At 41.3% G+C, this 25,897-nt stretch overlaps 1 protein-coding gene across 3 annotated transcripts; it reads left to right on the top strand.

The window, feature by feature from the left end:
• Nucleotides 1–4,135: 4,135 nt before the first annotated feature.
• POP7 (POP7 homolog, ribonuclease P/MRP subunit) lies at nt 4,136–16,008 on the top strand. Of its 3 annotated transcripts, none has more exons than XM_056569961.1 (2): nt 4,136–4,287; nt 15,252–16,008. In XM_056569961.1, exon 2 carries the CDS (start codon nt 15,255–15,257, stop codon nt 15,654–15,656), a length of 402 nt encoding a protein of 133 aa, XP_056425936.1. In that variant the 5' UTR covers nt 4,136–4,287; nt 15,252–15,254; the 3' UTR covers nt 15,657–16,008. The 3 variants fall into 3 exon arrangements, with proteins under 3 accessions (XP_056425936.1, XP_056425937.1, XP_056425935.1); XM_056569962.1 differs by having other exon boundaries at nt 4,277–4,409; XM_056569960.1 differs by lacking the exon at nt 4,136–4,287 and adding an exon at nt 4,295–4,446 and having other exon boundaries at nt 15,252–16,007.
• Nucleotides 16,009–25,897: the final 9,889 nt, after the last annotated feature.

Raw genomic sequence — 25,897 nt, 5'->3', positions numbered from 1 at the left:
CACAGGCAAGGAACACACAAGGAACGCTTTCACTGGCACTAAGGCAACAAGATCCGGCAAGGGAGTGCAAGGGAAGTGAGGTAATATAGGGAAGTGCACAGGTGATTACCCTAATTGGAACCACTGCGCCAATCAGCGGCGCAGTGGCCCTTTAAATCGCAGAGACCCGGCGCGCGCGCGCCCTAGGGAGCGGGGCCGCGCGCGCCGGGACAGAACAGACGGGGAGCGAGTCAGGTAGGGGAGCCGGGGTGCGCATCGCGAGCGGGCGCTACCCGCATCGCGAATCGCATCCCGGCTGGCAGCGGGATCGCAGCGCCCCGGGTCAGAGGACGTGACCAGAGCGCTGCAGCGGAGAGAGTGAAGTGAGCGCTCCGGGGAGGAGCGGGGACCCGGAGCGCTCGGCGTAACAGCTGACCTGTTTTATTAGTTTTAATGCTTTACTTTCGTCATTCGTTTTCCCTTAACGTTCTTATTCATCCATATTGGTTTTCTTTTATTTCTGACCCTTTTATTTTCATAAGATATATACATCTTACAGTGAGAATTTAAGATATTTTTAAAAGTCTCCCTTTTGGTGTCAGTATTCTTGTTTTTGAGGACATTATCCCAGTTAATATTAAGGGCTTCTCTGAGTTGATCAGACTTTGCCTTCCTAAAGTTCATTGTTTTTGTGGCTCCTCGAGAGATTCCCTTATTGCAGGACAAGTTATAATGTATTATATTATGATCACTATTTCCTAGGTGTCCTTCTACCTGCACATTAGTTACTGACAGGTCTGTTAGTTAATATTAAGTCTAGTAGGGTGCCCCCTCTGGTCGGGCCCTGCATGTCCTGGTCAGATGGCTCCAGATCTCTATAGAGAAACATGTCCTGGTCAGATGGCTCCAGATCTCTGTGGAGAAACATGGCCTGGTTAGATGGATCGAGATCTCTGCAGAGAAACATGTCCTGGTCAGATGGATCGATATCTCTGCAGAGAAACATGTCCTGGTCAGATGGATCCAGATCTCTATGGAAAAACATGTCCTGGTCAGATGGATCCAGATCTCTGTGGAGAAACATGTCCTGGTCAGATGGATCCAGATCTCTGTGGAGAAACATGGCCTGGTTAGCTGGATCCAGATCTCTATAGAGAAACATGTCCTGGTCAGATGGATCCTGATCTCTATGGAAAAACATGTCCTGGTCAGATGGAACCAGATCTCTATGGAGAAACATGTCCTGGTCAGATGGATCCAGATCTCTGTGGAGAAACATGGCCTGGTTAGATGGATCCAGATCTCTGCAGAGAAACATGTCCTGATCAGATGGCTCCAGATCTCTATAGAGAAACATGTCCTGGTCAGATGGATCCAGATCTCTGTGGAGAAACATGGCCTGGTCAGATGGATCCAGATCTCTATAGAGAAACCTGGCCTGGTCAGATGGATCCAGATCTATGTGGAGGAACATGTCCTGATCAGATGGATCCAGATCTCTATAGAGAAACATGGCCTGGTCAGATGGATCCAGATCTCTATAGAGAAACATGGCCTGGTCAGATGGATCCAGATCTCTGTGGAGAAACATCGCCTGGTCAGATGGATCCAGATCTCTGTGGAGAAACATGTCCTGGTCAGATGGATCCAGATCTCTATAGAGAAACATGTCCTGATCAGATGGATCCAGATCTCTATAGAGAAACATGGCCTGGTCAGATGGATCCAGATCTCTATAGAGAAACATGTCCTGATCAGATGGATCCAGATTTCTATAGAGAAACATGGCCTGGTCAGATGGATCCAGATCTCTATAGAGAAACATGGTCTGGTCAGATGGATCCAGATCTCTATAGAGAAACATGTCCTGGTCAGATGGATCCAGATCTCTATGGAGAAACATGTCCTGGTCAGATGGATCCAGATCTCTATAGAGAAACATGTCCTGGTCAGATGGATCCAGATCTCTATAGAGAAACATGGCCTGGTCAGATGGATCCAGATCTCTATAGAGAAACATGTCCTGATCAGATGGATCCAGATTTCTATAGAGAAACATGGCCTGGTCAGATGGATCCAGATCTCTATAGAGAAACATGGTCTGGTCAGATGGATCCAGATCTCTATAGAGAAACATGTCCTGGTCAGATGGATCCAGATCTCTATGGAGAAACATGTCCTGGTCAGATGGATCCAGATCTCTGTGGAGAAACATGTCCTGGTCAGATGGATCCAGATCTCTATAGAGAAACATGCCTGGTCAGATGGATCCAGATCTCTATAGAGAAACATGGCATGGTCAGATGGATCCAGATCTCTATAGAGAAACATGGCCTGGTCAGATGGATCCAGATCTCTATAGAGAAACATGGCCTGGTCAGATGGATCCAGATCTCTATAGAGAAACATGACCTGGTCAGATGGATCCAGATCTCTATAGAGAAACATGTCCTGGTCAGATGCATCCAGATCTCTATAGAGAAACATGTCCTGGTCAGATGGATCCAGATCTCTATAGAGAAACATGACCTGGTCAGATGGATTCAGATCTCTATAGAGAAACATGTCCTGGTCAGATGGAACCAGATCTCTGTGGAGAAACATGACCTGGTCAGATGGGTCCAGATCTCTATAGAGAAACATGTCCTGGTCAGATGGATCCAGATCTCTATAGAGAAACATGGCCTGGTCAGATGGATCCAGATCTCTATAGAGAAACATGACCTGGTCAGATGGATTCAGATCTCTATAGAGAAACATGTCCTGGTCAGATGGAACCAGATCTCTGTGGAGAAACATGTCCTGGTCAGATGGATTCAGATCTCTATAGAGAAACATGTCCTGGTCAGATGGATCCAGATCTCTGTGGAGAAATATGTCCTGGTCAGATGGATTCAGATCTCTATAGGGAAACATGGCCTGGTCAGATGGATCCAGATCTCTATAGAGAAACATGGCCTGGTCAGATGGATCCAGATCTCTATAGAGAAACATGGCCTGGTCAGATGGAACCAGATCTCTGTGGAGAAACATGTCCTGGTCAGATGGATCCAGATCTCTATAGAGAAACATGTCCTGGTCAGATGGAACCAGATCTCTATGGAGAAATATGACTGGGTCAGATGGATCCAGATCTCTATAGAGAAACATGTCCTGGTCAGATGGATCCAGATCTCTATAGAGAAACATGGCCTGGTCAGATGGATCCAGATCTCTATAGAGAAATATGTCCTGGTCAGATGGAACCAGATCTCTGTGGAGAAACATGGCCTGGTCAGATGGATCCAGATCTCTGTGGAGAAACATGGCCCGGTTAGATGGATTCAGATCTCTATGGAGAAATATGACTGGGTCAGATGGATCCAGATCTCTATAGCACCATGGGGTCAAATAGTTATGAAGGTCACAATTGGACACAAGCTGCCCCCGCAGATACCTGTCAATGGACGTTTGGACAGTAAGACTTATCTGAACATTGTGGAGACCAATTCTTCCCTCCATGGCGGCTATATCCTCTATGGCAGAAGGAGACAGTCAGCAGGACAATGCACCATCCATAAGGGTTGTATAGTCCTGGATCAGTCCCATGAACATGGCAGTTTTCCCTTCTTCCACCATGTTAACTGGGAACTGTGGGAAGCCATCCTGTCCCCATGAGCAAATATTGGTGGGCTCTATTATGTATGGGTCCAAGGTGTTACTACAGTGGGCTCAAACTGTGGCTCTCCAGATGTTGCAAAACTTCAACCCCCAGCATGCCCGGACAGCCGGTGACCAATAGGGATTACGACAGTGTTTCCCAACTCCCAGCATTCATGGACAGCAAAAGACTGCTGAGATGATAGGGAAGCCATGATTTACCTTTGAGGGACAGTGTGGATCCTCTGGATGAGACAAACAGGCCTTTGCCTGTCCGTGTATGCTGGGAGTTCAAGTTTTGCAACATCTGGAGGGCCTAAGTTTAAGACCACTGTGCCACTAGAGGGGGGCTCTAATGAAGTGGTGGCCCAGTGTATATCAGGGTCTGAAATGAATGTATATTTTATCTAATACACGTCTTTGTTATACCTTGCTGCTCCTGTATTACCCTGCAGGGGTCGTTGTAGAGCCATCACCTCACAGCTCATCAGAATCAGCCGCACACATTTTCCCGCGCTCAGTCCGTGAGGTGTCGTCATGGAAACAGCAGGAGGGGCGCGCAAAACAAATACATTCTGTGATTGGTCAGCGCCGCTCACCGAACTCCGCCCATAGACGTAAGGTAAAGGCGGGGCTGCGCCGTGCGTCTCCGGGCTCGTGCTGGCTGAGGTGAGAGGATTGTCCCGGGCCGGCTCCCGTAGTGACCGGAGGACGTGCGTGCGGTGTCCGTACCGAGAGCCGGTGACGTCATACCTGTCATGTGATCTCAGTGGTCTCCGGTGACGTCACTGGTCAGGCTGTTGGCTGCTTATAGTGTCCCATACTGTGGTAATGTAGACCCCAATGTGCTGCCATATAGTGTCCATACTGTAATGTAGACCCCAATGTGCTGCCATATAGAGTCCATACTGTAATGTAGACCCCAATGTGCTGCCATATAGTGTCCATACTCTAATGTAGACCCCAATGTGCTGCCATATAGTGTCCATACTCTAATGTAGACCCCAATGTGCTGCCATATAGAGTCCATACTGTATTGTAGACCCCAATGTGCTGCCATATAGTGTCCATACTGTAATGTAGACCCCCAATGTGCTGCCATATAGAGTCCATACTGTAATGTAGACCCCAATGTGCTGCCATATAGTGTCCATACTGTAATGTAGACCCCAATGTGCTGCCATATAGTGTCCATACTCTAATGTAGACCCCAATGTGCTGCCATATAGTGTCCATACTCTAATGTAGACCCCAATGTGCTGCCATATAGAGTCCATACTGTATTGTAGACCCCAATGTGCTGCCATATAGTGTCCATACTGTAATGTAGACCCCAATGTGCTGCCATATAGTGTCCATACTGTAATGTAGACCCCAATGTGCTGCCATATAGTGTCCATACTGTAATGTAGACCCCAATGTGCTGCCATATAGTGTCCATACTGTAATGTAGACCCCAATGTGCTGCCATATAGTGTCCATACTGTAATGTAGACCCCAATGTGCTGCCATATAGTGTCCATACTGTAATGTAGACCCCAATGTGCTGCCATATAGTGTCCATACTGTAATGTAGACCCCAATGTGCTGCCATATAGTGTCCATACTGTAATGTAGACCCCAATGTGCTGCCATATAGTGTCCATACTGTGATGTAGACCCCAATGTGCTGCCATATAGTGTCCATACTGTAATGTAGACCCCAATGTGCTGCCATATAGTGTCCATACTGTGGTAATGTAGACCCCAATGTGCTGCCATATAGTGTCCATACTGTGATGTAGACCCCAATGTGCTGCCATATAGTGTCCATACAGTGGTAATGTAGACCCCAATGTGCTGCCATATAGTGTCCATACTGTAATGTAGACCACAATGTGCTGCCATATAGTGTCCATACTGTAATGTAGACCCCAATGTGCTGCCATATAGTGTCCATACTGTAATGTAGACCACAATGTGCTGCCATATAGTGTCCATACTGTAATGTAGACCCCCAATGTGCTGCCATATAGTGTCCATACTGTAATGTAGACCCCAATGTGCTGCCATATAGTGTCCATACTGTAATGTAGACCCCAATGTGCTGCCATATAGTGTCCATACTGTAATGTAGACCCACAATGTGCTGCCATATAGTGTCCATACTGTAATGTAGACCCCCAATGTGCTGCCATATAGTGTCCATACTGTAATGTAGACCCCCAATGTGCTGCCATATAGTGTCCATACTGTAATGTAGACCCCAATGTGCTGCCATATAGTGTCCATACTGTAATGTAGACCCCCAATGTGCTGCCATATAGTGTCCATACTGTAATGTAGACCCCCCAATGTGCTGCCATATAGTGTCCATACTGTAATGTAGACCCCCCAATGTGCTGCCATATAGTGTCCATACTGTAATGTAGACCCCCAATGTGCTGCCATATAGTGTCCATACTGTAATGTAGACCCCCAATGTGCTGCCATATAGTGTCCATACTGTAATGTAGACCCCAATGTGCTGCCATATAGTGTCCATACTGTAATGTAGACCCCAATGTGCTGCCATATAGTGTCCCATACTGTAATGTAGACCCCAATGTGCTGCCATATAGTGTCCATACTGTAATGTAGACCCCAATGTGCTGCCATATAGTGTTCATACTGTGGTAATGTAGACCCCAATGTGCTGCCATATAGTGTTCATACTGTGGTAATGTAGACCCCAATGTGCTGCCATATAGTGTCCATACTGTGGTAATGTAGACCCCAATGTGCTGCCATATAGTGTCCATACTGTGGTAATGTAGACCCCAATGTGCTGCCATATAGTGTCCATACTGTGGTAATGTAGACCCCAATGTGCTGCCATATAGTGTCCATACTGTAATGTAGACCCCAATGTGCTGCCATATAGTGTCCATACTGTAATGTAGACCCCAATGTGCTGCCATATAGTGTCCATACTGTGGTAATGTAGACCCCAATGTGCTGCCATATAGTGTCCATACTGTGGTAATGTAGACCCCAATGTGCTGCCATATAGTGTCCATACTGTGGTAATGTAGACCCCAATGTGCTGCCATATAGTGTCCATACTGTAATGTAGACCCCAATGTGCTGCCATATAGTGTCCATACTGTAATGTAGACCCCAATGTGCTGCCATATAGTGTCCATACTGTAATGTAGACCCCAATGTGCTGCCATATAGTGTCCATACTGTAATGTAGACCCCAATGTGCTGCCATATAGTGTCCATACTGTAATGTAGACCCCAATGTGCTGCCATATAGTGTCCATACTGTAATGTAGACCCCAATGTGCTGCCATATAGTGTCCATACTCTAATGTAGACCCCAATGTGCTGCCATATAGTGTCCATACTGTAATGTAGACCCCAATGTGCTGCCATATAGTGTATATACTGTAATGTAGACCCCAATGTGCTGCCATATAGTGTCCCATACTGTAATGTACACCCCAATGTGCTGCCATATAGTGTCCATACTGTAATGTAGACCCCAATGTGCTGCCATATAGTGTATATACTGTAATGTAGACCCCGGTGTACTTATATATAGTGTCTATACTGTAATGTAGACCCCAATGTGCTGCCATATAGTGTCCATACTGTGGTAATGTAGACCCCAATGTGCTGCCATATAGTGTCCATACTGTAATGTAGACCCCAATGTGCTGCCATATAGTGTCCATACTGTAATGTAGACCCCAATGTGCTGCCATATAGTGTCCATACTGTAATGTAGACCCCAATGTGCTGCCATATAGTGTCCATACTGTAATGTAGACCCCAATGTGCTGCCATATAGTGTCCATACTGTAATGTAGACCCCAATGTGCTGCCATATAGTGTCCATACTGTAATGTAGACCCCAATGTGCTGCCATATAGTGTCCATACTGTAATGTAGACCCCCCAATGTGCTGCCATATAGTGTCCATACTGTAATGTAGACCCCAATGTGCTGCCATATAGTGTCCATACTGTAATGTAGACCCCAATGTGCTGCCATATAGTGTCCATACTGTAATGTAGACCCCAATGTGCTGCCATATAGTGTCCATACTGTAATGTAGACCCCAATGTGCTGCCATATAGTGTCCATACTGTAATGTAGACCCCAATGTGCTGCCATATAGTGTCCATACTGTAATGTAGACCCCAATGTGCTGCCATATAGTGTCCATACTCTAATGTAGACCCCAATGTGCTGCAATATAGTGTCCATACTGTAATGTAGACCCCAATGTGCTGCCATATAGTGTATATACTGTAATGTAGACCCCGGTGTACTTATATATAGTGTCTATACTGTAATGTAGACCCCAATGTGCTGCCATATAGTGTATATACTGTAATGTAGACCCCAATGTGCTGCCATATAGTGTCCCATACTGTAATGTACACCCCAATGTGCTGCCATATAGTGTCCATACTGTAATGTACACCCCAATGTGCTGCCATATAGTGTCCATACTGTAATGTAGACCCCAATGTGCTGCCATATAGTGTCCATACTGTAATGTAGACCCCAATGTGCTGCCATATAGTGTCCATACTGTAATGTAGACCCCAATGTGCTGCCATATAGTGTCCATACTGTAATGTAGACCCCAATGTGCTGCCATATAGTGTCTATACTGTAATGGAGACCCTGGTGTACTTATATATAGTGTCTATACTGTAATGTAGACCCTGGTGTACTTATATATAGTGTCTATACTGTAATGTAGACCCTGGTGTACTTATATATAGTGTCTATACTGTAATGTAGACCCTGGTGTACTTATATATAGTGTCTATACTGTAATGTAGGCCCTGGTGTACTTATATATAGTGTCTATACTGTAATGTAGACCCTGGTGTACTTATATATAGTGTCTATACTGTAATGTAGACCCTGGTGTACTTATATATAGTGTCTATACTGTAATGTAGGCCCTGGTGTACTTATATATAGTGTCTATACTGTAATGTAGACCCCGGTGTACTTATATATAGTGTCTATACTGTAATGTAGACCCTGGTGTACTTATATATAGTGTCTATATTGTAATGGAGACCCCGGTGTACTTATATATAGTGTCTATACTGTAATGTAGATCCCGGTGTACTTATATATAGTGTCTATACTGTAATGTAGGCCCCGGTGTACTTATATATAGTGTATATACTGTAATGTAGACCCCGGTGTACTTATATATAGTGTCTATACTGTAATGTAGGCCCCGGTGTACTTATATATAGTGTATATACTGTAATGTAGATCCTGGTGTACTTATATATAGTGTCTATATTGTAATGGAGACCCCGGTGTACTTATATATAGTGTCTATACTGTAATGTAGATCCCGGTGTACTTATATATAGTGTCTATACTGTAATGTAGGCCCCGGTGTACTTATATATAGTCTATACTGTAATGTAGACCCTGGTGTATTTATATATAGTCTATACTGTAATGTAGACCCTGGTGTATTTATATATAGTGTATATACTGTAATGTAGACCCTGGTGTACTTATATATAGTGTCTATAGTGTAATGGAGACCCTGGTGTACTTATATATATATAGTGTCTATACTGTAATGTAGACCCTGGTGTACTTATATATATATAGTGTCTATACTGTAATGTAGACCCCGTTGTACTTATATATAGTGTCTATACTGTAATGTAGACCCTGGTGTACTTATATATAGTGTCTATACTGTAATGTAGACCCTTGTGTACTTATATATATATAGTGTCTATACTGTAATGTAGGCCCTGGTGTACTTATATATAGTGTATATACTGTAATGTAGACCCTGGTGTACTTATATATAGTGTATATACTGTAATGTAGATCCTGGTGTACTTATATATAGTGTCTATACTGTAATGTAGACCCTGGTGTACTTATATATAGTGTCTATACTGTAATGTAGACCCTGGTGTACTTATATATAGTGTCTATACTGTAATGGAGACCCTGGTGTACTTATATATAGTGTCTATACTGTAATGGAGACCCTGGTGTACTTATATATATATATAGTGTCTATACTGTAATGGAGACCCTGGTGTACTTATATATATAGTGTCTATACTGTAATGTAGATCCTGGTGTACTTATATATAGTGTCTATACTGTAATGTAGACCCTGGTGTACTTATATATAGTGTCTATACTGTAATGTAGACCCTGGTGTACTTATATATAGTGTCTATACTGTAATGTAGACCCTGGTGTACTTATATATAGTGTATATACTGTAATGTAGGCCCCGGTGTACTTATATATAGTGTCTATACTGTAATGTAGACCCCGGTGTACTTATATATAGTGTATATACTGTAATGTAGACCCTGGTGTACTTATATATAGTGTCTATACTGTAATGTAGACCCTGGTGTACTTATATATAGTGTCTATACTGTAATGAAGACCCTGGTGTACTTATATATAGTGTCTATACTGTAATGTAGACCCTGGTGTACTTATATATAGTGTCTATACTGTAATGAAGACCCTGGTGTACTTATATATAGTGTCTATACTGTAATGGAGACCCTGGTGTACTTATATATATATAGTGTCTATACTGTAATGTAGACCCTGGTGTACTTATATATAGTGTATACTGTAATGGAGACCCCGGTGTACTTATATATAGTGTCTATACTGTAATGGAGACCCCGGTGTACTTATATATAGTGTCTATACTGTAATGTAGACCCCGGTGTACTTATATATAGTGTCTATACTGTAATGTAGACCCTGGTGTACATATATATAGTGTCTATACTGTAATGTAGACCCTGGTGTATTTATATATATAGTGTATATACTGTAATGTAGATCCTGGTGTACTTATATATAGTGTCTATACTGTAATGGAGACCCCGGTGTACTTATATATAGTGTATACACTGTAATGTAGACCCTGGTGTACATATATATAGTGTCTATACTGTAATGTAGACCCTGGTGTACTTATATATAGTTTCTATACTGTAATGGAGACCCCGCTGTACTTATATATAGAGTATATACTGTAATGTAGATCCTGGTGTACTTATATATAGTGTCTATACTGTAATGTAGACCCCGGTGTACTTATATATAGTGTATATACTGTAATGGAGACCCCGGTGTACTTATATATAGTGTCTATACTGTAATGGAGACCCCGGTGTACTTATATATAGTGTCTATACTGTAATGTAGACCCTGGTGTACTTATATATAGTATATACTGTAATGTAGACCCCGGTGTACTTATATACAGTGTCTATACTGTAATGTAGACCCTGGTGTACTTATATATATATATATAGTGTCTATACTGTAATGTAGATCCCGGTGTTTTTATATATATATATATATATATATATATATATATATATATATATATATATATATATATATATATATATATATATATATATATATATATATATAAAATAGTGTCTATACTGTAATGTAGACCCCGGTGTACTTATATATAGTTTCTATACTGTAATGGAGACCCCGCTGTACTTATATATAGAGTATATACTGTAATGTAGATCCTGGTGTACTTATATATAGTGTCTATACTGTAATGTAGACCCCGGTGTACTTATATATAGTGTATATACTGTAATGTAGACCCTGGTGTACTTATATATAGTGTCTATACTGTAATGTAGACCCTGGTGTACTTATATATAGTGTCTATACTGTAATGTAGATCCTGGTGTACTTATATATAGTGTCTATACTGTAATGTAGACCCTGGTGTACTTATATATAGTGTCTATACTGTAATGTAGACCCTGGTGTACTTATATATAGTGTCTATACTGTAATGTAGACCCTGGTGTACTTATATATAGTATATACTGTAATGTAGGCCCTGGTGTACTTATATATAGTGTCTATACTGTAATGTAGACCCTGGTGTACTTATATATAGTGTCTATACTGTAATGTAGATCCTGGTGTACTTATATATATATAGTGTCTATACTGTAATGTAGACCCTGGTGTACTTATATATAGTGTCTATACTGTAATGTAGACCCTGGTGTACTTATATATAGTGTCTATACTGTAATGTAGATCCTGGTGTACTTATATATATATAGTGTCTATACTGTAATGTAGACCCTGGTGTACTTATATATAGTGTCTATACTGTAATGTAGATCCTGGTGTACTTATATATATATATATATATAGTGTCTATACTGTAATGTAGACCCTGGTGTACTTATATATAGTGTCTATACTGTAATGTAGATCCTGGTGTACTTATATATAGTGTCTATACTGTAATGGAGACCCTGGTGTACTTATATATAGTGTCTATACTGTAATGTAGATCCTGGTGTACTTATATATAGTATATACTGTAATGTAGACCCTGGTGTACTTATATATAGTGTCTATACTGTAATGTAGACCCTGGTGTACTTATATATAGTGTCTATACTGTAATGTAGATCCTGGTGTACTTATATATAGTGTCTATACTGTAATGTAGACCCTGGTGTACTTATATATAGTGTATATACTGTAATGTAGATCCTGGTGTACTTATATATAGTGTCTATACTGTAATGTAGACCCTGGTGTACTTATATATAGTGTCTATACTGTAATGTAGACCCTGGTGTACTTATATATAGTGTCTATACTGTAATGTAGATCCTGGTGTACTTATATATAGTGTCTTTATAAGTACACCGGGGTCTCCATTACAGTATAGACACTATATATAAGTACACCGGGGTCTCCATTACAGTATATAGTGTCTATACTGTAATGTAGACCCCGGTGTATTTATATATAGTGTCTATACTGTAATGGAGACCCTGGTGTACTTATATATATATATATATATATAGTGTCTATACTGTAATGTAGACCCTGGTGTACTTATATATAGTGTATATACTGTAATGGAGACCCTGGTGTACTTATATATAGTGTCTATACTGTAATGGAGACCCTGGTGTACTTATATATAGTGTCTATACTGTAATGTAGATCCTGGTGTACTTATATATAGTGTCTATACTGTAATGTAGACCCTGGTGTACTTATATATAGTGTCTATACTGTAATGTAGACCCTGGTGTACTTATATATAGTGTCTATACTGTAATGTAGACCCTGGTGTACTTATATATAGTGTATATACTGTAATGTAGACCCTGGTGTACTTATATATAGTGTCTATACTGTAATGTAGACCCTTGTGTACTTATATATATATATAGTGTCTATACTGTAATGGAGACCCTGGTGTACTTGTATATAGTGTCTATACTGTAATGTAGACCCTGGTGTACTTATATATAGTGTCTATACTGTAATGTAGATCCTGGTGTACTTATATATAGTGTATATACTGTAATGTAGACCCTGGTGTACTTATATATAGTGTCTATACTGTAATGTAGACCCTGGTGTACTTATATATAGTGTCTATTCTGTAATGGAGACCCTGGTGTACTTATATATAGTATATACTGTAATGTAGATCCTGGTGTACTTATATATAGTGTATACACTGTAATGTAGACCCTGGTGTACTTATATATAGTGTCTATAGTGTAATGGAGACCCTGGTGTACTTATATATAGTGTCTATACTGTAATGTAGACCCCGGTGTACTTATATATAGTGTCTATTCTGTAATGGAGACCCCGGTGTACTTATATATAGTGTATATACTGTAATGTAGATCCTGGTGTACTTATATATAGTGTCTATACTGTAATGGAGACCCCGGTGTACTTATATATAGTGTCTATTCTGTAATGGAGACCCCGGTGTACTTATATATAGTGTATATACTGTAATGTAGATCCTGGTGTACTTATATATAGTGTCTATACTGTAATGGAGACCCCGGTGTACTTATATATAGTGTCTATACTGTAATGTAGACCCTGGTGTACTTATATATAGTGTATATACTGTAATGTAGACCCTGGTGTACTTATATATAGTGTCTATACTGTAATGGAGACCCTGGTGTACTTATATATAGTGTCTATACTGTAATGGAGATCCCGGTGTACTTATATATAGTGTCTATACTGTAATGTAGACCCCGGTGTACTTATATATAGTGTCTATACTGCAATGTAGACCCTGGTGTACTTATATATAGTGTCTATACTGTAATGTAGACCCTGGTGTACTTATATATAGTGTCTATACTGTAATGTAGGCCCTGGTGTACTTATATATAGTGTCTATACTGTAATGTAGACCCTGGTGTACTTATATATAGTGTCTATACTGCAATGTAGACCCTGGTGTACTTATATATAGTGTCTATACTGTAATGTAGACCCCGGTGTACTTATATATAGTGTCTATACTGTAATGTAGACCCCGGTGTACTTATATATATAGTGTATATACTGTAATGTAGACCCCGGTGTACTTATATATATAGTGTATATACTGTAATGTAGACCCTGGTGTACTTATATATAGTGTCTATACTGTAATGTAGACCCTGGTGTACTTATATATAGTGTCTATACTGTAATGTAGACCCTGGTGTACTTATATATAGTGTCTATACTGTAATGTAGACCCTGGTGTACTTATATATAGTCTATACTGTAATGTAGACCCTGGTGTACTTATATATAGTGTCTATACTGTAATGTAGACCCCGGTGTACTTATATATAGTGTCTATACTGTAATGTAGACCCTGGTGTACTTATATATAGTGTCTATACTGTAATGTAGACCCTGGTGTACTTATATATAGTGTCTATACTGTAATGTAGACCCTGGTGTACTTATATATAGTGTCTATACTGTAATGTAGACCCCGGTGTACTTATATATAGTGTCTATACTGTAATGTAGACCCTGGTGTACTTATATATAGTGTATATACTGTAATGTAGATCCTGGTGTACTTATATATAGTGTCTATACTGTAATGTAGACCCTGGTGTACTTATATATAGTATATACTGTAATGTAGACCCCGGTGTACTTATATATAGTGTCTATACTGTAATGTAGACCCTGGTGTACTTATATATAGTGTCTATACTGTAATGTAGACCCCGGTGTACTTATATATAGTGTCTATACTGCAATGTAGACCCCGGTGTACTTATATATAGTGTCTATACTGCAATGTAGACCCCGGTGTACTTATATATAGTGTATATACTGTAATGTAGATCCTGGTGTACTTATATATAGTGTCTATACTGTAATGTAGGCCCTGGTGTACTTATATATAGTGTCTATACTGTAATGTAGACCCCGGTGTACTTATATATAGTGTATATACTGTAATGTAGACCCTGGTGTACTTATATATAGTGTCTATACTGTAATGTAGACCCTGGTGTACTTATATATAGTGTCTATACTGTAATGTAGACCCCGGTGTACTTATATATAGTGTATATACTGTAATGTAGATCCTGGTGTACTTATATATAGTGTCTATACTGTAATGTAGGCCCTGGTGTACTTATATATAGTGTCTATACTGTAATGTAGACCCCGGTGTACTTATATATAGTGTCTATACTGTAATGTAGACATCCCCCCCCCCCCCCCCCCCCCCCCACGTGTATAACTTCTTGTCTCTCCCTCCACAGACCATGGCTGAACAGACGCCGCCTACACACGAGTGCCCCCCTACACATCGCCGCCGCCCAGCTCCGCGCCCGCCCCGTGGGCCTAATGACATTTATGTGAACACAAAGACCGATTTCAGGGCCCAGCTGTCCCGGTGCCGTCGCCTGCTGGAGAGCGGAGGGCAGAAGGAGCTGAGGGTGCACGGGCTGGGCCTCGCCATCGGCCGCGCCATCAACCTGGCCCTACAGCTGCAGCTGTCCATGCCCGAGACCCTCCTCCTGTCCACCAGCACCTCCACCGTGGAGCTGACCGACGACATGGAGGCCGAGGGTGGGGAGGACGGAGAACCTGGGGTCCGCAACCGGAACAACTCTGCTATACACATCCGGGTGTACCGAGCGCATGAGGAGTCAGCGGGTGTATAGTGCCTGCCCTGTACTGTGTATATATACTCCAGAGCTGAACTCTTTATTCTGCCGTAACACAAGTCACCTCCAGAGCTGAACTCTTACCCTCCGGAGCTACAAGCTGTTCCGCTGTTACATCATGTCTGGTCCTCCAGAGCTGCACTCTGTATTTTGCCGTAACACTATTATTCTCCAGAGCTGCACTCTCTATTCCACTGTTTCCCAAGTAATTTGCAAAACTGCTCTATTCTAATGGTACATCATGTCTTATCCTCCAGAGCTGCACTTGCCATTCTGCTGTAACATTGTGTTATACTACAGTACCCTTCAGAGCTGCACTCTCTATTCCACTTTCTCCCAACCAGGGTGCCTCCAGCTATTGCAAAACTACAACTCTCAGCATGCCCACACAGCCATTGGCTGTGCGGGCATCCTGAGAGTTGTAGTTTTGCAATAGCTGGAGGCACCCTGGTTGGGAGACAGTGCCACCCTGCCATAACCCAAGTCATCTCCAGAGCTGCACTCTCTATTCTGCCATAACACAAGTCGGCTCCAGAGCTGCACTCTCTATTCTGCCGTAACACAAGTCACCTCTAGAGCTGCACTCTCTATTCCACTGTTTCCAAACCAAGGTGCCTCCAGCTATTGCAAAACTACAACTCTCAGCATGCTAGGAGTTGTACTTTTGCTACTGCTGGAGGCACACTGCTTGGGAAACACTACTCTATTCTAATGGTACATCATGGATTATTCGCCTGAGCTGCACTTGCTATTCTGCTGTGATATTGTGTTTTTATACTACAGTCTCCTTCAGAGCTGCATTCACCATTCTGCTTCTCTATTATTCCCTTATCCGTGTGTAATATATATGTCATCCATTGTTGGTATGCACTATATCTCCCATGATACATTGTTACAGACACTGCACCAGCCCCATAGGATCCTGTAAGCCAGCAGAACAGTGAGTGCAGCGCTTGGAGGTACAATATGTCGGTCTGTGATATTGTGTATCTCTCATTTGTCCTGGGAATAAATGTGAAGAAATGATTGGGTGGTGATGTGTGTCTGGACCAGTCTAACCAACCTGATGGGGGATGATGGGAGCGGTGGTTACCTGGGGGGGGAGGAGTGGTGGTTAGTATGCCCTCCATGTTGGAAAATGTTGTCCGGTGTACATCCTGTTCAATGTATACAATCCTTGACCAGTATTTTGAGGGTGGTGCATATTGTTGTGCGAGTTGTTCATTTGGAAGCCCAGATCCTGGATCTAAAAGAGCAACTGGCAACACTGAGACACATTGACAACTTGGAGAGGAGTCTCCTGCTCACTGAGCAAGTACTCTCTGGGGTAGAGGTGGGGGAGGATAGTGGGACGGATGTGCAGGACAGTCGGGCAGCTCGCTGGGTTACAGTTAGAAGACGGGGTAGATTGAAAAGTGTCAGGGAGGCTACTCATGAACTGGACACCCCAACAAGTTTGCCCGGTTGGCAGATGAGGTGGATGCCATTTCGAAGCTGCAGCAGGACTCTGCCTCTGACCGCCAGGGGGGTGTCTGCTCGAGGGAGGGAGGAGTACAGGGCAGGCCAGACAAGTACTGGTAGTGGGGGACTCAATTATTAGGGGGACAGACAGGGCAATCTGTCACAAAGATCGGGATGACCGAACAGTGTGTTGTCTTCCTGGCGCTTGAGTTCGGCACATCGCGAATCGGGTTGACAGGTTGCTGGGTGGGGCTGGAGAGGACCCAGCAGTCATGGTACATATTGGCACCAATGACAAAGAGGTAGGTGAAGTGTCCTTAAAAATGATTTCAGGGACTTAGGCTGCAAGCTTAAGGCAAGGACCTCCAAGGTAGTAGTTTCTGAAATATTACCTGTACCACGAGCCGCACCAGAGAGGCAGCGGGAGATCAGGGAGGTAAACAAGTGGCTCAGAAGCTGGTGTAGGAAGGAGGGGTTTGGGATCATGGAGAACTGGGCCGACTTCGCTGTCGGATACCGGCTCTACTGTAGGGATGGGCTGCACCTCAATGGGGAGGGTGCAGCTGTGCTTGGGGAGAAGATGGCTAGAAGGGTGAAGGAGTGTTTAAACTAGGGACTGGGGGGAGGGAACCTACAAGATAGAGGGGGAAGATAGTGTAGATAGAGAGGGGGGACTTAATAACCTGTTAAGGACCCAGGACATACCGGTACGTCCTGAGTCCGTTCCCGTTCGGGCCTCTAACACAGCCGGGACCCATGGCTAATAACGTGCAGCACTGATCACGGTGCCGCACGCTATTAACCATTGTGACGATCCGTCTTGGGGATTAGCTCTGGGATCATCCTGGACTACGCCACAGGATGCGTTTCTTCTCAATAAACCAGCAAACAAACGCTTATAATGCAAATCTGGCACCTTGCCAGTTTTATTAGACAGGTTGCAGGGAAAGAAATAAACAAAAAGCAGGAACAAAACAAAATCCTAGACCGTCTGGTCACTGACTAAACAGATCAGCTTGTCCTGACTAACAACCGCTGAGCTTCCCTCAGCCGGTTAAACTTATGTCCCCTGCAACCTTCTACTCACAATTCATGTCACTCTCTTAGAGCCCCTCATAGCTCGGGCTGTGTACTCCTCAGCAGGCTCTGTCTCTTCCCTACAGCCCACATGCTGTCTCCTAGGAAGAGCCCCCATTACACTGAGTCTTCATCTCATATACACCACCCTTCCCTCCTGCCTCATTACTTAAGAAGCAGGTGAGAGCTTCTGCAGGGTGAGCCAAGGAAATACACCCTTTCCTTGCCACACCATTTAGGCGTTGAACACCGCGTCTAAATTGAAAGTAAATTGTTGCCGCTTAGCTCAGGGGGCTGTTTGGGATCGCCGCGGCATCCCGAACAGCTGTAAGACACGAGAAGGGTCTCCTACCTTGCCTTCTGGTGTCCGATCGCCGAATGACTACTCATCTCATGCCTGAGATCCAGACATGAGCAGTTAAGTGGCAGAATCATTGATCACTGGTTTCCTATGAGAAACCATTGAACAATGTAAGAGATCAGTGTGTGCAGTGTTAGTCTCCTATGGGATAATAATGATCAGTATAAGAGATCAGTGTGTGCAGTGTTATGGTCTCCTATGGGATAACAATGATCAGTGTGTGCAGTGTTATAGGTCCCTATTGGATAATAATGATCAGTATAAGAGATCAGTGTGTGCAGTGTTATTGGTCTCCTATGGGATAACAATGATCAGTGAGTGCAGTGTTATAGGTCCCTATTGGATAATAATGATCAGTATAAGAGATCAGTGTGTGCAGTGTTATTGGTCTCCTATGGGATAACAATGATCAGTGAGTGCAGTGTTATAGGTCCCTATTGGATAATAATGATTAGTGTGTGCAGTGTTATGGTCTCCTATGGGATAACAATGATCAGTGTGTGCAGTGTTATAGGTCCCTATTGGATAATAATGATCAGTGTGTGCAGTGTTATGGTCTCCTATGGGATAACAATGATCAGTATAAGAGATCAATGTGTGCAGTGTTATAGTCTCCTATGGGAAAATATTGATCAGTGTGTGCAGTGTTATAGGTCCCTATGGGAGCTATAACATTGAAAAAAAAAGTTAATAAAGATCATTTAACCCCTTCCATAAGTTTGAATCGCCCCCCTTTTCCCATTTAAAAAAAACTGTAAATAAACATGTGGTATTGCCGCATGCGGAAATGTCCAAATTATAAAAATATATAATTAATTAAAAATTTCCAAAGTCCAAAATAGTGTATTTTTTGGTCACTTTTTATATCATGAAAAAATGAATAAAAATCAAAAAGTCTGATCAATACAAATATAGTACAGCTAAAAACTTCAGATCACGGCGCAAAAAATGAGCCCTCATAATAAAGTTATAGGGGTCAGAAAATGCCAATTTTAAACGTATACATTTTCCTGCATGTAGTTATGATTTTTTCCAGAAGTCCGACAATATCCAACCTATATAAGTAGGGGATCATTTTAGCTGTATGGACCTACAGAATAAAGAGAAGGGGTCATTTTTACCGAAAAAATGTACTGTGTTGAAACCGAAGGCCCCGAAAGTTACAAAATGGCGTTTTTTTTTCCAATTTTTTCTCACAATGATTTTTTTTTTCCGTTTCGCTATAGCTATTTGAGTAAAATGACTGATGTCATTACAAAGTAGAATTGGTGACGCAAAAAATAAGCCATAATATGGACTTTTAGGTGCAAAATTTAAAGAGTTATGATTTTTTTTTAAAGGGAAGGAGGGGAAAAACGCCTGGTCCTTAAAGGGTTAATGTACCTGGGGGTGGAGCTGCAGGAGGGGTTAGAACAATTAATAGGGATAGGCTTCATACACCATTAAATTACATGATAACTAATGCCAGGAGTCTGACCAATAAAACCGATGCCCTGGAGCCATTATGTCTGTTATACCCGCGATGTCATAATCCTCCTCAGAGACTTGGTTGGACGATAGCTGTGACTGGGCGGTAACATACAGGGTTATAGTCAGGAAGGATCGGACAAAAGGGGGAGGAGTCCAGTCTGAAGGCCGCACTGCGGGAGGATATACGGGAGGTAAACGATAATGTGGAGTCATTATGGGTAGAAATAATAAAATTCTGATCGGGGTTATAAGCTATAAACCTCAAAACGTAATGGAAGAGGCAGAAGGTCAATAACAGGCAAATAAACAGCAAATCAGAACGAGGTGATAATAATGGAGACTTTATCCTGATGTAAACTGGAGACTGAGACCTGTGAATCTCATAAAGGAGTAACTAATGTACAAGTAGCACATCTAGGAAATAGTGATCATTATATAATACATTATAAATTGTTCTTCAATGAACTTTAGGAAGGCAAAGTTTGATCACCTCGGAGAAGCCCTTAACAATATAAAATGGGATAATGTCCTCAAAAAAAATGAATACTGACCTTAAATGGGAGACTTTTAAAAATATCTTAAATTCTCACTGTAAGATGTATATACCTTATGGGAATAAAAGGGTCAGAAATAAAAGAAAACCAATATGGATGAATAAGAACGTTAAGGGGGCAATGACAAAAATAAAGCATTAAAACTACTAAAACAGGACGGTAGTGAAGAAACAGCAAAAAGCTATAGAGAAAAATTTGAAAAAACAGATAAAAGCTGCAAAAATAGAGACCGACTCATTGCCAAAGAGAGTAAAACTAACCCCAAAATGTTCTTTAACTATATAAATAGCAAAAGGTTCAAAAAGGAAAGTGTTAGCCCTTTAAAAAAATGATGAATAAAGAAATTATAGACGGGGATCAGGAAAAAGCAAGTATACAAAACAAATTCTCCACTGTATTCACCGAAGAAAATGAAATGTCAGGTGAAATACAGCGGCATAATGTAAACTCCCCAGTACAGGTCACCTGACTAACCCAGGAAGAAGTACAGTGACCCCCCTGACCTACGATGGCCCCGACATATGATCAAATCGACATACTATGCTTTTTTATGTCGGGGCCATCGCATTAAGTGCTTTCCGGCAGCGCAAAATGCTTAAGCTGCTGCCGGATAGCAGCTTAATGTTTCCCGTGTGGTGCGGTATTACTTACCCCTCCACGATGCTCCGGGGTGCCCTCCAGGTCCAGCGCTGGTCTTCCGGTGTCTTCTCGGCTTTCTCCGATGACGTCAATACGCTGCTGCGCACATCATCCAATAGGAATGGCACGAATCCCTCAACATACGATGGATTCGACAAACGATGGCTCGTTTGGAACGAATTACCATTGTATGTTGAGGGACCACTGTACAGTGTCCCCTGTCTCACCCAGGAAAAAAGTACAGTGCCGAAAAAAATCATAATAGACAAATCGCCAGGTCCAGATGGCATTCACCCCTGTGTTTTAAAGGATTTAAGGAATGTAATAGACAGACCCTTAATTTTAATATTCAGGGACTCTACAGTATCAGGGACTATTCCCCAGGACTGGCACATGGCAAATGTGGTGCCAATATTTAAAAAGGGTCAAAAGGTGACCCCGGGAATTATGGACCTGTTAGTTTAACCTCGGTTGTTTGTAAATTTTTTGAGGGTTTTCTAAGAGATGCTATTTTGGAGTTTATTGATAAAAGTAAATGTATGACTCCATATCAGCATGGATTAATGAGGGATCTTGTCACCTGATCAACTTTTATGAGGAGGTGAGCTCCAGACTGGACCAGGGGGAATTGCTGGATGTCGTATATCTGGATTTTTCCAATTCATTTGATCCGGTGCCGCATAAAACGTTGGTGCATAAAATGAGAAGGATTGGGCTGGGGGAGAATGTGTGTAAGTGAGTAAGTAACTGGCTCAGTGATAGGAAACAGAGGGTGGTTATTAATGGTACTTATTCTGATTGGGTGACTGTTACTAGTGGGGACCACAGGGGTCAGTCTTTGGTCCTGTCCTATTTAATATATTTATTAATGACCTTGTAGAGGGGTTGAATGGTAAAGTATCAATATTTGCAGATGATAGTAAACTCTGTAAAGCAGTAAACAATAGAGGACAGTGCACTGTGAATTGTAGATAACACAATAGAGGACAGTGCACTGTTAAAAGTGGAGCTGGATAGGTTGGAGGTTTGGGCTGGGAAGTGGCAGATGAGGTAACACTGATAAATGTAAAGTAATGCACATGGGGAGGAAAAATCCGGGCTGGGATTATGTATTAAATGGGAGAACACTTGGGACGACTGAGGTGGAAAAGGACTTAGGAGTTTTAGTTAATAGTAAATTTAGCTGTAGGAACCAGTGTCGGGCAGCTGCTGCCAAGGCAAATAAAATCATGGGGTGCATCAATGGGGCATAGATGCCCACGACAAGGAAATAATTCTACCACTGTACAAATCACTAGTCAGACCACACATGGAATACTGTGTACAGTACTGGTCAGACCACACATGGAATACTGTGTACAGTACTGGTCAGACCACACGTGGAATACTGTGTACAGTACTGGTCAGACCACACGTGGAATACTGTGTACAGTACTGGTCAGACCACACGTGGAATACTGTGTACAGTACTGGTCAGACGACACGTGGAATACTGTGTACAGCACTGGTCAGACGACACGTGGAATACTGTGTACAGTGCTGGTCAGACCACACGTGGAATACTGTGTACAGTACTGGTCAGACGACACGTGGAATACTGTGTACAGCACTGGTCAGACGACACGTGGAATACTGTGTACAGTGCTGGTCAGACCACACGTGGAATACTGTGTACAGTGCTGGTCAGACCACACGTAGAATACTGTGTACAGTGCTGGTCAGACCACACGTGGAATACTGTGTACAGTACTGGTCAGACCACACGTGGAATACTGTGTACAGCACTGGTCAGACCACACGTGGAATACTGTGTACAGTACTGGGCACCAGTGTACAAGAAAGATACAGTGGAGCTGGAGATGGCTCAAAAACGGGCAACCAGAATAATACGGGGAATGGGAGGACTACAGTACCCAGAAAGATTATCAGAATTAGGGTTATTTAGTTTAGAAAAAAGAAGGCTTAGGAGAGACCTAATAACTATGTATAAATATATCAGGGGACAGTACAGAGATCTCTCCATGATCTATTTATACCCAGGACTGTATATATAACAAGGAGGTGACCTAATAATATATATATAATATATCAGGACAGTACAGAGATCTCTCCATGATCTATTTATACCCAGGACTGTATATATAACAAGGAGGTGACCTAATAATATATATATAATATATCAGGACAGTACAGAGATCTCTCCATGATCTATTTATACCCAGGACTGTATATATAACAAGGAGGTGACCTAATAATATATATAATATATCAGGACAGTACAGAGATCTCTCCATGATCTATTTATACCCAGGACTGTATATATAACAAGGAGGTGACCTAATAATATATATTATATATCAGGACAGTACAGAGATCTCTCCATGATCTATTTATACCCAGGACTGTATATATAACAAGGAGGTGACCTAATAATATATATAATATATCAGGACAGTACAGAGATCTCTCCATGATCTATTTATACCCAGGACTGTATATATAACAAGGAGGTGACCTAATAATATATATTATATATCAGGACAGTACAGAGATCTCTCCATGATCTATTTATACCCAGGACTGTATATAACAAGGAGGTGACCTAATAATATATATATAATATATCAGGACAGTACAGAGATCTCTCCATGATCTATTTATACCCAGGACTGTATATATAACAAGGAGGTGACCTAATAATATATATAATATATCAGGACAGTACAGAGATCTCTCCATGATCTATTTATACCCAGGACTGTATATATAACAAGGAGGTGACCTAATAATATATATTATATATCAGGACAGTACAGAGATCTCTCCATGATCTATTTATACCCAGGACTGTATATATAACAAGGAGGTGACCTAATAATATATATATAATATATCAGGACAGTACAGAGATCTCTCCATGATCTATTTATACCCAGGACTGTATATATAACAAGGAGGTGACCTAATAATATATATAATATATCAGGACAGTACAGAGATCTCTCCATGATCTATTTATACCCAGGACTGTATATATAACAAGGAGGTGACCTAATAATATATATATAATATATCAGGACAGTACAGAGATCTCTCCATGATCTATTTATACCCAGGACTGTATATATAACAAGGAGGGGACCTAATAATATATATAATATATCAGGACAGTACAGAGATCTCTCCATGATCTATTTATACCCAGGACTGTATATATAACAAGGAGGTGACCTAATAATATATATTATATATCAGGACAGTACAGAGATCTCTCCATGATCTATTTATACCCAGGACTGTATATATAACAAGGAGGTGACCTAATAATATATATATAATATATCAGGACAGTACAGAGATCTCTCCATGATCTATTTATACCCAGGACTGTATATATAACAAGGAGGTGACCTAATAATATATATAATATAGCAGGACAGTACAGAGATCTCTCCATGATCTATTTATACCCAGGACTGTATATATAACAAGGAGGTGACCTAATAATATATATAATATAGCAGGACAGTACAGAGATCTCTCCATGATCTATATATACCCAGGACTGTATATATAACAAGGAGGTGACCTAATAATATATATAATATATCAGGACAGTACAGAGATCTCTCCATGATCTATTTATACCCAGGACTGTATATATAACAAGGAGGTGACCTAATAATATATATATAATATATCAGGACAGTACAGAGATCTCTCCATGATCTATTTATACCCAGGACTGTATATATAACAAGGAGGTGACCTAATAATATATATATAATATATCAGGACAGTACAGAGATCTCTCCATGATCTATTTATACCCAGGACTGTATATATAACAAGGAGGTGACCTAATAATATATATATAATATATCAGGACAGTACAGAGATCTCTCCATGATCTATTTATACCCAGGACTGTATATATAACAAGGAGGTGACCTAATAATATATATAATATATCAGGACAGTACAGAGATCTCTCCATGATCTATTTATACCCAGGACTGTATATATAACAAGGAGGTGACCTAATAATATATATTATATATCAGGACAGTACAGAGATCTCTCCATGATCTATTTATACCCAGGACTGTATATATAACAAGGAGGTGACCTAATAATATATAATATATCAAGACAGTACAGAGATCTCTCCATGATCTATATATACCCAGGACTGTATATATAACAAGGGGGCATCCTCTACGTCTAGAGGAAAGAAGGTTTCTACATCAGCACAGACGAGGGTTCTTTACTGTAAGAGCAGTGAGACTGTAGAATTCTCTCCCTGAGGAGGTGTCATGGTGACCTCTGTATAAGAATATAAAGGGGTCTGGATACATTTTTGGAGAATAATAACATCGCTGGTTATGTATAATAGATTTATAGGGACAGAACGTTGATCCTGGGATTTATTCTGATATTTGGAGGAAGGAATCTTTACCTCTAGTATGAGGGTTTTGCCTCCTCTGGATCAGTAGGGACTCATTAGGGATATAGGGTGAACTTGATGGACCCTGAGCTTTTTCCAACCTTATGAACTATGTAGCCTAGCAGAGCCTACGTGTATTCCAACAGTATCTATTGTATCTAGTCAAAGCTTCCATGTATCCCAACTGTATCTAATATTGCAGAGCGTTAAGGGATCCCAATCATATCTC

This window comes from Hyla sarda, chromosome 4 (genome assembly GCF_029499605.1).
Source record: "Hyla sarda isolate aHylSar1 chromosome 4, aHylSar1.hap1, whole genome shotgun sequence".
In the NCBI taxonomy this organism is placed as follows: domain Eukaryota; kingdom Metazoa; phylum Chordata; class Amphibia; order Anura; family Hylidae; genus Hyla; species Hyla sarda.
This window is presented reverse-complemented; position numbering and strand designations above follow the sequence as displayed.